Source organism: Chiloscyllium plagiosum, unplaced genomic scaffold (genome assembly GCF_037043375.1).
Source record: "Chiloscyllium plagiosum isolate Xiang-an unplaced genomic scaffold, Cpla_swu_hap1 HiC_scaffold_29, whole genome shotgun sequence".
Lineage (NCBI taxonomy): Eukaryota > Metazoa > Chordata > Chondrichthyes > Orectolobiformes > Hemiscylliidae > Chiloscyllium > Chiloscyllium plagiosum.
In genome coordinates this window covers 42,332,379-42,346,140 of record NW_028270167.1, presented here as the reverse complement: position 1 = coordinate 42,346,140, position 13,762 = coordinate 42,332,379, and the positions used below count along the sequence as shown (strand labels likewise).

General features: G+C 43.6%; 1 protein-coding gene across 3 annotated transcripts in view; it reads right to left on the bottom strand.

Annotated features, from left to right (window-relative positions):
* aplp2 (amyloid beta precursor like protein 2) overlaps positions 1 to 11,059 on the bottom strand; it is a 223,946-nt gene extending 212,887 nt beyond the window's left edge. For all 3 annotated transcript variants that reach the window (XM_043676955.2, XM_043676956.2, XM_043676957.2), the window contains exon 1: positions 10,921 to 11,059. In XM_043676955.2, coding sequence (XP_043532890.2) covers positions 10,921 to 10,989 — 69 coding nt within the window. In that variant the 5' untranslated portion in view covers positions 10,990 to 11,059. The remainder of the gene's footprint in view (positions 1 to 10,920) is intronic.
* Positions 11,060 to 13,762: the final 2,703 nt, after the last annotated feature.

Below are 13,762 nucleotides of genomic sequence, written 5' to 3'. Positions count from 1 at the left end.
AGATAGATCTCACGGAATACAGGGAGAACTAGCCATTTGGATACAGAACTGGCTCAAAGGGTAAAAGACAGAGGGTGGTGGTGGAGGGTTGCTTTTCAGACTGGAGGCCTTTGACCAGTGGAGTGCCACAAGGATCAGTGCTGGGTCCCTATACTTTTTGGAGAAAGTGAGGACTGCAGGTGCTGGAGATCAGAGCTGAAACTGTGTTGCTGGAAAAGTGCAGCAGGTCAGGCAGCATCCAAGGAGCAGGAGAATCAACGTTTCAGGCATTCTGAAGAAGGGCTCATGCCCGAAACGCGATTCTCCTGCTCCTTGGATGCCGCCTGACCTGCTGCGCTTTCCCTATACTTTTTGTCATTTATATAAATGATTTGGATGCGAGCATAAGAGGTATAGTTAGTAAGTTTGCAGATGACACCAAAATTGAAGGTGTCGTGAACAGCGAAGCAGGTTACCTTAGATTACAACAGGATCTTGATCAGATAGGCGAATGGGACAAGAAGTGGCAGATGGAGTTTAATGCAGATAAATGTGAGGTGCTGCATTTTGGGAAAGCAAATCTTTGCAGGACTTATACACTTAATGGTAAGGTCCTAAAGTGTATCCTGAACAAAGAGACCTTGGAGTGCAAGTTCATAGCTCCTTGAAAGTGGAGTCGCAGGTAGATAGGATAGTGAAGGCGGCGTTTGATATGCTTTCTTTTATTGGTCAGAGTATTGAATACAGGAGTTGGGAGGTCATGTTACGGCTGTACAGGACATTGGTTAGGTCACTGTTGGAATATTGCGTGCAATTCTAGCCTCCTTCCTATCAGAAAGATGTTGTGAAACTTGAAAGGGTTCAGAAAAGATTTACAAGAATGTTGCCAGGCTTGGGGGATTTGAGCTATAGGGAGAGGCTGGACAGGCTGGGGCTGTTTTCCCTGGAGCACCGGAGGTTGAGGGGTGACCTTATAGAGGTTTACAAAATTATGAATTGGAGATGCCGGTGTTGGACTGGGGTGTACAAAGTTAAAAATCACAACACCAGGTTATAGTCCAACAGGTTTAAATGGAAGCACACTAGCTTTCGGAGCGCCGCTCCTTCATCAGGTGATTGTGGAGACACAATTGTAAGGCACAGAATTTATAGCAAAAATTTACAGTGTGATGTAACTGAAATTATACATTGAAAAATACCTTGATTGTCTGTTGAGTTTTTCATCTGTTCGAATACCATGATAGTTTCACTTCTTTCATATGTAAATGACAAAAGCTTTTTTTAAAATTTGCATTCTCAGGTTAACTGTAACAATTGATGTTAGCTACACAATATGTTGAAGGTGATAGCCCCCTGTGTTCTCTGTCTTGACAATAGACAATCAAGGGATATGGGCCAGGTGCTGACAGTTGGAACTAGATTGGATTGGGATATCTGGTCACATGCACGGGTTGGACCAAAGGATCTGTTTCCATGCTGTACATCTCCGTGACTCTATGACACAATGTAGAACAGGATAGCACAGCACAGGAAAGGCCATTTGGCCTATGATGTTGTGCTGAACATGGCACCAAATTAAACTCACCCCTTCTGCCTGCCTTTAGCCCATATCCCTCCAATCTTGCATATTCTTATGCTTATCAGAAAGTTCCTGAAATGCCCTGCATATCTCCCTCCATCACCATCCCTAGCATTCTAGACTCCTGCCGTTCTGTGTAAAAAAACTTGCCCGTCACAGTTCCTTTGATCTTTCCCCATCTCACCTTAATGAATGCCTCCTAGTATTTGACATTTCAACTCCAGGAAAAAGACGCTGACTCTCAGCCCGATCAATGCACCTCATAATTTTACAGACTTCTGTCAAGTCTTCCCTCAGCCTCCGCCGCTCAAGAGAAAACAATGTGAGTTTTTTTTAACCCCTCCTTCTAGCTCATATCCTCTCATCCAGGCAGAATTCTGGGGCAGCACGGTGGCTCAATGGTTAGCACTGCTGCAACTATCTGTGTGGAGTTTGCATATTCTCCCCGTGTCTGCGTGGGCTTCCTCCAGTGCTCTGGTTTCCTCCCACAGTCCAAAGTTGTGCAGGTCAGGTGAATTGGCCATGCTTAATTGCCCATAGTGTCTGGGGACGTGTAGGCTCTGTGCATTAGTCAAGGGTAAATATAGGATAATAGAGTAGGGGAATGGGTCTGGGTGGGTTACTCTTCAGAGGGTCAGTATGGACCTGTTGGACCGAAGAGCCTGTTTTTGGCACTGTACAGAACACTGTTGGAATATTGCTTGCAATTCTGGTCTCCTTCCTATCAGAAGGATGTTGTAAAACTTGAAAGGGTTCAGAAAAGATTTACAAGGATGTTGCTAGGGTTGGAGGATTTGAGCTACAGGGAGAGGTTGAATAGGCTATGGCTGTTTTCCCTGGAGCGACGGAGGCTGAGGGGTGACCTTAGAGGTTTACAAAATTATGAGAGGCATAGATAGGATAAATACAGTATTTTCCCTGGGTGGAGGAGTCCAGAACTAGAGGACATAGGTTTAGGATGAGGGGGAAAGATATAAAAGACACCTAAGGGGTGACATTTTCACGCAGAGGGTGCTATGTGTATGGAATGAGCTGCCCAGAGGATGTGGTGGAGGCTGGTACAAATGCAACATTTAAGAGGCATTTGGATGGGTATATGAATAGGAAAGGTTTGCAGTGATATGGGCTGAGTGCTGGCAGGTGGGACTAGATTGGGTTGGGATATCTGGTCGGCATGGACAGGTTGGACCGAAGGGTCTGTTTCCATGCTGTACATCTCTATGACTCTATAAGCAATTTAACTATTCCAAGCCAGATGGAGATGGTCTTCACTCGTGACAAGGGATTCAACTTCATGGTTTCCTCACTCAACCACTTCTTTCCTGCCTGACAGGTACATACTTGTCAAGGATGCACAATAGCTGTTTCCTGAACAAGCTCCACATTTCAGTTGTGCCCACCTGTTGCAGTTTCCGTCCCCATCCAATGCATCCTAAATCTTGCCTAACTGCCTCATAATTGCCTTTCCCCGAACTATAACTCTTGCTTTGCAGTATATACCTGTCCCTTTCCATCGCTAAAGTAAACGGAACTGAACTGTGGCCACTATCACCAAAGTAGTCACCTACCTCCAAATCTAACACCTACCTGGTTCATTATCTAAATCTCTGGAACCATTCAGAGGCCTATAGAAAACTCCAAACTGGGTGACCTCTCCTTTTCTGGTTGTAACCTCAGTCCATACCACCTCAGGAGACGGGTCCTCATCAAACATCCTTTCTGCCACCGGAATACTGTTCCTTACTAACAATGCCACATCTCCCCCTCTTTTACCACCTTCCCTGATCTCACTGAAACATCTAAACCCCGGAACCTGCAACAACCATTCCTGCCCCTGCTCTATCCATGTCTCCGAAATGGCCACAACATCGAAGCCCCAGGTACCATGCTGTAAGTTCACCCATCTTATTCCAGATGCTCCTGGCACTGAAGTAAACACATTTCAAACCACCTTCTTATTCATGACTTCACTCCTCTCAACCTCCTGTACATTGCAGCTGCAATTCAGGTTCTCATCCCCTGCTGAATTAGTGTAAACCCACCCGAAGAGCATTATCAAATGCCCCCCGTGTCCCCCTCCTACCACCACCAAAGGATATTGGAACCCCTCTGGTTCAGGTGTAGACCATCCCAGTTGTAGAGGTCCCACCTACCCCAGAATGAGCCCCAATTATCCAGGTTCCTCAATGCCTCCCTCCTGCACCATCCCTGTAGCCACGGGTTCAATTGCTCTCTCTCCCTACTTCTCGTCTCGCGCGCAGGTGAACATGGGTAACAACCCAGAGATAACATTATCCATAACTCCACAACTTTTTGTATTGTCTGCAAACTTACTAACCTACCCAGCTACATTTTCTTCTGAGTCATTTATATATATCACAAACAGCAAAGGTCCCACCACAGATTCCTGCAGAACACCACTAGCCATGGACTTCCAGTCTAAAAAACATTCTCCCACCACTATCCTCCATCTTCTATGGACGAATCAATTCTGAATCCACACGGCCAAATCACTGTGGATTCCATCCATCTTAATCTTCTGGATGACCCTACATGAAGAACCTTGTTAAAAGCTTACTAAAATTAACATAAACAACATCTACTGCTCTACCTTCATTCTTGAAAACTTCCATCAGGTTTGTAAGACATGACCTGCCCTACAACATGGCCATGCTGACCATCCCTAATCAGGCCATGCTTTTCCACATGCACATAAATCCTATTCCTAAGAACTCTCTCCAACAGCTTCCCAACCACCGATGTGAGACTCACCGGTCTATAGTTTCCTGAATTATCCCTAATTTCCTTGAACAAAGGAACAACGTTAGCTTCTCAACAATCCTCCAGGACCTCTCCAGTGGCTAGCAGGGATATAAAAGTTCATGCTTCCAATTCTATTTTTTTTCAACATAATAGCACAGATGTAAAAGCAAGGAGGTTGTGTTAAACTTGTGAGAACACTGATTCCTTCACAACTAGAATGCAGTGCCCAATTCTGGGAAGATAATGAAGAATTAGAAGGGTGTTTAAAAAAAAGCACCAGAATGGTTGCAAGAGTAAGAATCTTCAATTATGTCAACAGATTGGACAAGTTGAAATTCTTTTTCATTGAGAAGGCTGAGAGGAGATTTAATAGACATATTCAAAATGAGGGTTCTAAACAGAGTGCATCAGAAAAAATTCCCATTGATGCAAAAATTAAGAACATGAAGGCACAGATGTAAAGTGGGTGATAAATAAATCAATGGTAATATGAGAAAAATCTTTTTCATACAATGAGTGGTTAGAATATAGAATGCACTGTGTGCGTGTGGTGGAAACAGATTCAATGTGGCATGCAAGATAAAATTGGATCATAATCTTGAAAGGAAAAACGTGTAGGGCTTTGATGAGAAAGCAGACCAGGGGCATGAGGTAAATTGCTCCTAAGAAAACCAGGTACAGGCATGACCGAATGGCCGCTGTCTCTGCCTTAACCTCAATTGTCACAACCATTTTTTGGCCAACTTAATTCTTTTAAATTCTCCTTCCCTCAAATCTGTAATCTATCGTTCCATTAATTTTGCTTCTGCTCTCTGATACTACATTAATGTCAACCCTACCTGAAAGACAATGCTCTCAGCCCTTTCTCAATTATCACACATCGCCCTTGTTACCCCATTTTTCAGAAGGCAGATTTCCTTCCCCATTTCACTATTTGTGTATTGATGAATGTGTATACCCAAAATCATCATTCCAGAGATTCTGCTTCTAAAATTTCCTTTGCAGGAAATTAATTCTATTTCATCCCATGTCTTTGGTTTATTTCAGCATTGAGGAGCTGTGGAATTATTTTGAGTTAGTGCTTAAGGCAGAAAAAGTCACCATTCTGGATTAGATGAAAGAGGTCTCAAAGGAATTGGAATTGAGAAATGTTGGAATGACTTACTACACACATAGTAAAAATCAAATGTTCACCTGTTCTCCTCTCAGTTCTCCTCTCAAAATATTTTACACTGCTACTTCATATCACTTATCCTGGGACCTGAGGTGGATTACACCAGTCATGTCAAAAATTCCTATCTATTTCATACACAAACCTGCACTTCTTCACTCCTTTTTTTGCAACTACTTATTCTATAGTTTTGCATCTGGTTGCTCCCCTCTATGGGTCATTGTTGCAGAAATTCAGTACCGAATACTTGTTTGCCAATCCAACACTCATGGGATTTATGTTCTGCAACCTCTTCCTAACCCTAGCTTGTGCTAAGGAGGGGTACATGACATGATGAGTAAGCTGAATCCAGGTTTGCAATGTCATATGACAATGCACATGAAATCATCTGTATTTGTAAAAAAAAAAGTTTGTTCGAATTATCTATGCTTGAATTTTCCAATCTGATCAGAATAACTGTCCATTCACACTTTAATGTGCTGTGAATTGGCACGGAGTTCTTTAAAATGTATGAAATTTTGAATTACGATCAGCTAACTCTCACGAGTGTCAACACGTCTTCTATTTACTATTTTATAATATGGAAATATGTATAAGCTGTAATAAAAACTTAAGTCATTTACTCCTACCAGAGTTGGTGTTTACCATTCATGAGTAAATAGTTCCAACACATTGATCCAGCTCAATTGCATATCCTTCCAAACCCCTTTAATCAAATATTGAATGGTGATATTGATTCTGCCTTCACCATGAACCTAACAAACAAATTCTACAGTCTCAAAAGAATTTATCCTCCCCATTCTACCATCCCTACTTTAAAGCTATCACAAATTAGCCCTGTAGTCTAGAGCCCTCAAAAAGCTTCCATAATTTTCAATACTACAGTCTCACCCTGTAATTTGTTCAAATTAATTAAGGCCAATTTTTCCTAGTCTTCATATTTGCTCAAGCCAAGTAAATGAAAAAGGTGCTTAAAAGCCTTAGTGTACTCCGTATAGCTTGAAGCCCAGGGCTTTGCTCAGCAATTGAATCGAGCTTGTGTTATAATATTTAAGTGTACAGATCTTTCAAGAATATAAAGCATACTGTAGCTATGAATATGCTTGGGAGACCACTGCTAGTGGTGCATTATTGTTACTAAGTATATGGTACCACGCTGTGTAAAAACACAGAATGACAGTCCAATATCCAGTACTGTACAATGCTTATCAAGTCAGGGTACAAATCAGTCTTCTTGTCCTTGTTTCCTAAATAGTATGACACTCCCCAATATTGTTTTTCATTTGGTAATTTGATTTTATGAGCCATTGCTGAGTTAATTTTCAACAACTGGAGGCATCATACTAAATCCTATTCTGTCTCCTCTCACTCAAAATTGCACAGTTCCCTGAATGGACCAATGAATAAGTGGAGGAGACTCTGGGTGACAGGGTTTTCACATTTTCTTTATAGAGTGGACGAGTGTCCCATTTACAACCTTCAAAAGTTATAAAGAGTATTCCTTTGAGTCAAGGTTTAACATTAATACCATACACTGTGAAACAATCAAACAAATTTCAAGTACGTCTCCAGCTTCACAAACATCTAAACCTGAAAGTTGTTGGGTATGTTCTATAAAGGAAACCAACAAGAGAACTTCACCACATTAGAAAGCTTTTAAAAAGTAGCAATCTCCAAAACTGCTCACAACAACCTTGCAGCTACTATCACATGCAGACAAAACAAACTAGATTGGAAAACTTGGCACATTACCTCGTAGGCTGCCTTTTGATCTTTTTGAAATGCATCACACAACACTGTGTCATTAAACAACAGCACAGCAATTCAATCTATTACAAAATCCAAACTTTAACACTTTTAGAACATACGATGGGTACATTTGGTGAATTTCTCCTTTGTAAACCTGCCCCTCAGCCAAGATGTTTGATCTGATTGTTAAAGACCAATGCTGTTTGCAACATACATTCATATTAGTCAGGGTCACATATCAACATTTAACCTGCGTAGACATTCTTACACTATTCTGACTGACTATTTTGGTATTGAAGAAATTAAAGTTTGTCCTTCACTGTGTTGCCCAACAGCAAATGCAGAACATGGAAATAAGTGCAAGCAACAACTTGAAAACAATACTTTGCCAACTCATCAGCATTTCACTTCAAAGTTGCAAATGCCCCAAGTTACGTTTACCCCATCCTCTTCCAAAATCTCTTCATCAATTCCTTTGCCTTCATCTATTTGAATATTAAAACTTCTGTCTCATCAGCAAACACTCAAAATGAATTCCACAGCAGCCTCAACATTAAAATGTAACCAGCGGAAAGCACCACATCTGCTAAACAGGCATCCACTCTGCTAACTTTTTAAGTCAAAAGGATTGATCCTACAGATGTTGGAAATCTGAAATTAAAACAGAAAATGCTGGAAATACTCAGCAGGTTCATGTTTTAGGCAGATACTTTTCATCAGAATAATTCTGAAGACATGCCAATGTTTCTCCCTCCACAAGATGCTGCCTGAGCTGAGTATTTTGCTTTTACACGAACCTTTAAGTCTGAACAGTTTTAATCTAATATCAAAAACTAAATACACTGCCGTGAATGCTATAAAATCCAACTAATAACAAATAGATGTGTGATGTGATCCAGATTCAAGGTTTCCATCAGTGGCCATTTGTACTAAGTTACTCCATGGCTTAAAGGCTCGACTGTGACTAATAGACTTCATCTCAAATGCTCCAAAATGCTGGCTTGCAAAAAGATATACTAGCAGCTGTAAACTAATGTTTTTCCAAAAAGATATGGTTAACGAAAGGGAAAGGACGTCGCACAACTGTAAGCCATTGTTACCAATACAGGTCGTCAAGTTACAATACTTGTCAATTCCAAATTTCAAAGTTAAAAGCCACTTTATTGTATTTCATAACAAAATTAATTTATTTTTTTAAAAACCTGCCACATCTAGTGAAACATGGCCACAATGCACACTGCACTGCAACACAATCCTCATCATTAATATTTCAAATTCCTAAAGTACGAGAGGTAGCAGTATTTGCCATCAGGACATGACCTGCACAACACACAATTCAATAGAACCATTTCCAGAAATAAGACAGAGTTAAACAGATTTAATACTGTACTGTACAACAGACATGTGAGCAAAGTTTACTTCATGGAAATGATAGAGACATTCACAACATGGATACAGTATTCAGAGTGAAGAAACATAGTAGCAGCTATGTTTGTTTCTCAAACACAAGTAAGATTTTCAGTAGAGTTCGCCTTGGTACAGTGTTAGGATCCTTGCTTTTCCACATATGTGTTCATGTAACAAAATAGACCTTGTTGTACAGGGCACAATTTCAAATTTTGTGGGTCATCAAAACTTAAGTATTGGTGTAAGTTTGCTCGCTGAGCTGGAAGGTTCTTTCCGGACATTTCGCCACCCTCCTAGGTAACATCTACAGTGGGCCTCAGGCAAAGCACTGCCGATAATTTCTGTTTTCTATTTATATGTTTGGGGTTCTTTGGGTTGGTGATGTCATTTCCTGTTCTTTTTCTAGAGGGTGGTCGATGGGGTCTTCAAAGGGACACATTTGAAAACTGGTGGAACAGGAGAGCACAAGGCAGGTGAAATTTGATGCAGATAAACATGAAATGATTCTTTTGGTCAGATGAACATGGAGAACAATAATAAAGGGAGTGGAGAAGGGGCACCTGGCTGTAGATGTAAATAAACTACTGAAGTTGTGAGGGTAGGTTGAGTGGGTTAACAATGTTTATAGCATCTTGGGCTTTATCAATAAAGATACAGTTTTTTAAAAAGGGAAGTAATGTTTAAGCCTGTACGAAACACTGGAGCATTGTACTCCATTCTGGGCATCCATGAAGAAAGTTGTGAGCATCCAGAAAAGATTCAGAAAAATAACTTTAGGGTTGAAGAACCTCAGTCATATTAATTGGAGTTTTGCATGGAGAGAGATGGCTGAGAAGAGATTTGGTAAGGTATTCAAAATAGTGAGTGGTCTGGGCAGAGTGGATACAGAAAATTGCTCCCAATGGTAAAAAGATCAAGAACCAGCAAGAACAGATTTAAGATACTTTACAAATGAAGCAACATGAGAAAAAATATTTTTATGCTGTCAGTGCTTAGGATCTCAAACGCACTGTCTGAGAATGTGGAGACAGAGTCAATTGAGGAACTGAAATGAAACTAAATTACCTGAAAAGACATAATGCACAGTTTGGAGGAAAGTGCAATCCAGTTGAATGAGGTGAATTGTTCCTTTAGCAAATTAAAAGAGCCGAAAGCGTTTTATGCTGTATGTGTGGTTGTCCGGAAGTACAACTCACCTATTAACATATGCACGCAATGTTGCGAAGGTGAAAGGAGAGCAGAGAAAGCAGTGTGCCAAGTGCACCAAGTAACAGCCGCACCGCTGCATCATTGCCAGCTGGCACACCTGTATATATACATCATGCAAAGTACACGCTTACAAGTCATTTTTTCAGAAACAGTTTCAGATATTTGGTAACGTGTTTGATTAATAGTCTGCATTAACGGTGATGCCTGGAAAAACGAATGCTCACAACGAATCATAGTGCAAGATCATCACTTGGAAATGACTATCCTTTTTCCTCAGAGGCAATCTTATTTGAGGAGGCTCCTCTGCAGACACAAAGATGCGACTCAAGTCAATGAAAATAAAGGAAATGCTCTCTAACGACATCATGCGAGAAAAGGAAGGAGCGCGACCATTTCCAAACGCCCAGGACTTCGTTGCCAAAACAGTGTATAAGCAACATACGAACTGAATCACTGCTTAAACATTAAGCTGCACAGAATAAGGCAAAACAAAACACGAGCAATGTTCCAACAGAAACAAGCCCCGAGACTGGCCAGGGATCAGTATGAGCTGCAGTACAGGCTCAGCGGCAATTTACTGGACACAAATCGGAAAAGGCCATTTCCGACCCCAGCGAGACCCGGGGCTGGGACAGAGCCCAGCCCGGGGGCTCCGTGACCGCATTACCCTCCAGCCAGGGAGACCTAACCGGGACACCCCCGACCCGCCCCGCCCCTCACCCACCCCAGTCCCAATAACCGGGGCTAGCTCTGTATACCGGGACACCCCCACCCCCCCATTCCCGATAACCGGGACACCCTCTCCTCCTTCCCCCCCCCCCCATTCCCGATAACCGGGACACCCTCTCCTCCCCCCCATTCCCGATAACCGGGACACCCTCCCCCCATTCCGGGCTCGGGCCAAGGTACCGCCCATCGCGGCCCGGGGATTTGGGGGGGGGGGGGGGGGGGGTGGCAGTGGGTTTGAGGCCTAGCGCAGCCCTGGCCTGGGGAAGGGGATTTTGCGGGAAATCCCGGCGATGGGAGACGGCCTTCAGCACCTGTCTGTAGGGACCCTCCTCACCTCAACATAGGCGCCGTGGGCGGACACCGCCGCCAGCAACAACAAGGAGATCACCGCGGAGGCAGCCATCACCGTCCCTGTCCTGACCGCACTCTGCCCGTCTGACTAGACTGCGCGCTCCCGAGCCGCCAGCGCAACACCGCCCACTGCGCGCTCCCGAGCCGCCGGCGCAACACCGCCCACTGCGCGCTCCCGAGCCGCCGGCGCAACACCGCCCACTGCGCGCTCCCGAGCCGCCAGCGCAACACCGCCCACTGCGCGCTCCCGAGCTGCCAGCGCAACACCGCCCACTGCGCGCTCCCGAGCCGCCAGCGCAACACCGCCCACTGCGCGCCCCCGAGCCGCCAGCGCAACACCGCCCACTGCGCGCTCCCGACCCGCCAGCGAAACCCTGACCTGCACACAATCCTGCTTACACACACACATCTGTCCTGCACACAATCCTGCTCATGCATACACAACCTATAGTGGACACAATCATGCTTTCACACACAATCCCAATCCTGCACACAATTTTGCTCTCACACACAACACAACCAGCCCTGCACACAATCTTGCTCACACACACACCATCCTGCATACAATCCTACTGACACAAGTACACGTGCACACACTATCCTGCACACAATCCTATTCACTTACACACACCCACATCCTATGAACAATCCTTCTCACATACACACACAAACACACGCACTGCCCTTCACACAATCCTGCTCACACAGACACACTGCCCTTCACACAATCCTGCTCACGCAGACACAATCTTGCTCACAAATTGTTCTGCACACACATACACACCCTGTCCAGCAAACAATGCTGCTCACTCACATACATACCCTGTCCTGCATACAATCCAGTTCATAAACATACCCTGTCCTGCACACAATCCTGCTCACATAGTCACCCCCCCATCCTATGAACAATCTTTCTTGCCCAGGACACAATCCTGCTCTCTCACATAAACACCCTGTCCTGCGCACAATCCAGCTCTCTCGTGCACACACACCTTCTTATAGAGTCATACAGCATGGAAACAAGACCTTCAATCCAACCAATACTCCCGAACATAATCCCAAACTAAACTAGTCCCACCAGCCTCATCCTGGCCAATACCCCTCCAAAATTTCCTGTTCATGTATCATAGAACATTACAACTCAGTACAGGTCCTTTGGCCCTCGATGTTGCACTGACCTGTGGAACCAATCTGAAGTCTATCTATCCTACACTATTCCATTTTCATTCATATGTCTATCCAATGACCATTTAAATGCTCTTAAAGTTGGCGAATCTGTTGCAGTCAATGCAGTGCACGCCCCTACTATTATCTGAGTAAAGAAACTATCTCTGGCATCTGTCCTATATCTATTACCCCTCAATTTAAAGCTATGTCCCCTCATGCCAGCCATTACCATCTGAGGAAAAAGACTCTCACTGTCCACCTGACCTAACCCTCTGATTATCTTATACTTCTCAATCAAGTCACCTCTCAACATTTTTCTTTCTAACGAAAGCAGCCTCAAGTTCCTCAGTCTTTCCTCATAAGACCTTCCCTCCAGACCAGGCAACATCCAAGTATATCTCCTCTGAACCCTTTCTAAAGCTTCCACATCCTTCCTGTAATGTGGTGACCAGAACCTACTCAATACTCCAAATGCGGCCGCATCAGAGTTTTGTAAAGCTGCAGCATGACCTTGTGGCTCTGAAACTCAGTCCCTCTACCAATATCACACTATGCCTTTTTAACAGCCCTATCAACCTGGGTGGCAACTTTCAGGGAACTATGTACATGGACAGAGATATCTCTGCTCATCTACACTGCCAAGAATCTTACTATTAGCCCAGTACTCTTTATTCCTGTTGCTGCTTCCAAAGTGAATCACCTTACACTTCTCTGCATTAAACTCCATTTGCCGCCTCTCAGCCCAGCTCTGCAGCTTATCTATGTCCCTCTGTAAACTACAATATACTTCAGCATTATCCACAACTCCACAGACTTTAGTGTCATTTGCAAATTTACTAACCCATCCTTCTACACCCTTATCTAGATCATTTATAAAAATGGCAAGCAGCAGTGGCCTCAAAACAGATCCTTGCAGTATTCCACTAGTAACTGAACTCAAGGATGAACATTTCCCATCAAACACCACCCTCTGTTGCAAACTACTAAATCACCCTCAATCGCATGCCTCCGTATTTTGTGCAACAGCCTACCATGGGGAACCTTATCAAACGCCTTACTGAAATCCATATACACCACGGAGGAGAAAGTGAGGACTGCAGATGCTGGAGATCAGAGCCGAAAATGTGTTGCTGGAAAAGCGCAGCAGGTCAGGCAGCATCCAAGGAGCAGGAGAATCAATGTTTCGGGCATGAGCCCTTCTTCAGGAATGAAGGGCATGAGCCCTTCTTCAGGCTCATGCCCGAAACGTCAATTCCCCTGCTCCTTGGATGCTGCCTGACCTGCTGCACTTTTCCAGCAACATATTTTTGGCTCCATATACACCACATCAACCACTTTACCCTCATCTACCTGCTTAATCACCATCTCAAAGAACTCAATAAGGTTTGTGAGGCACGACCTACCCTTCACAAAACCATGTTGACTATCCCTAATCAACTTATTCCTCTCTAGATGATTATAAATCCTATCTCTTACAACATTTTCCAATGGTTTACCCACAACTGACGTCTATGAGTTCCAGCATTGTCTCTACTCCCCTTCTTGAACAAGGGGACAACAAAGTGTTCTGGCACTATTCCTGTAGACAATGATGACATAAAGATCAAAGATCAAAGCCAAAGGCTCTGCAATCTCTTCCCTGGCTTCCCAGAGAATCC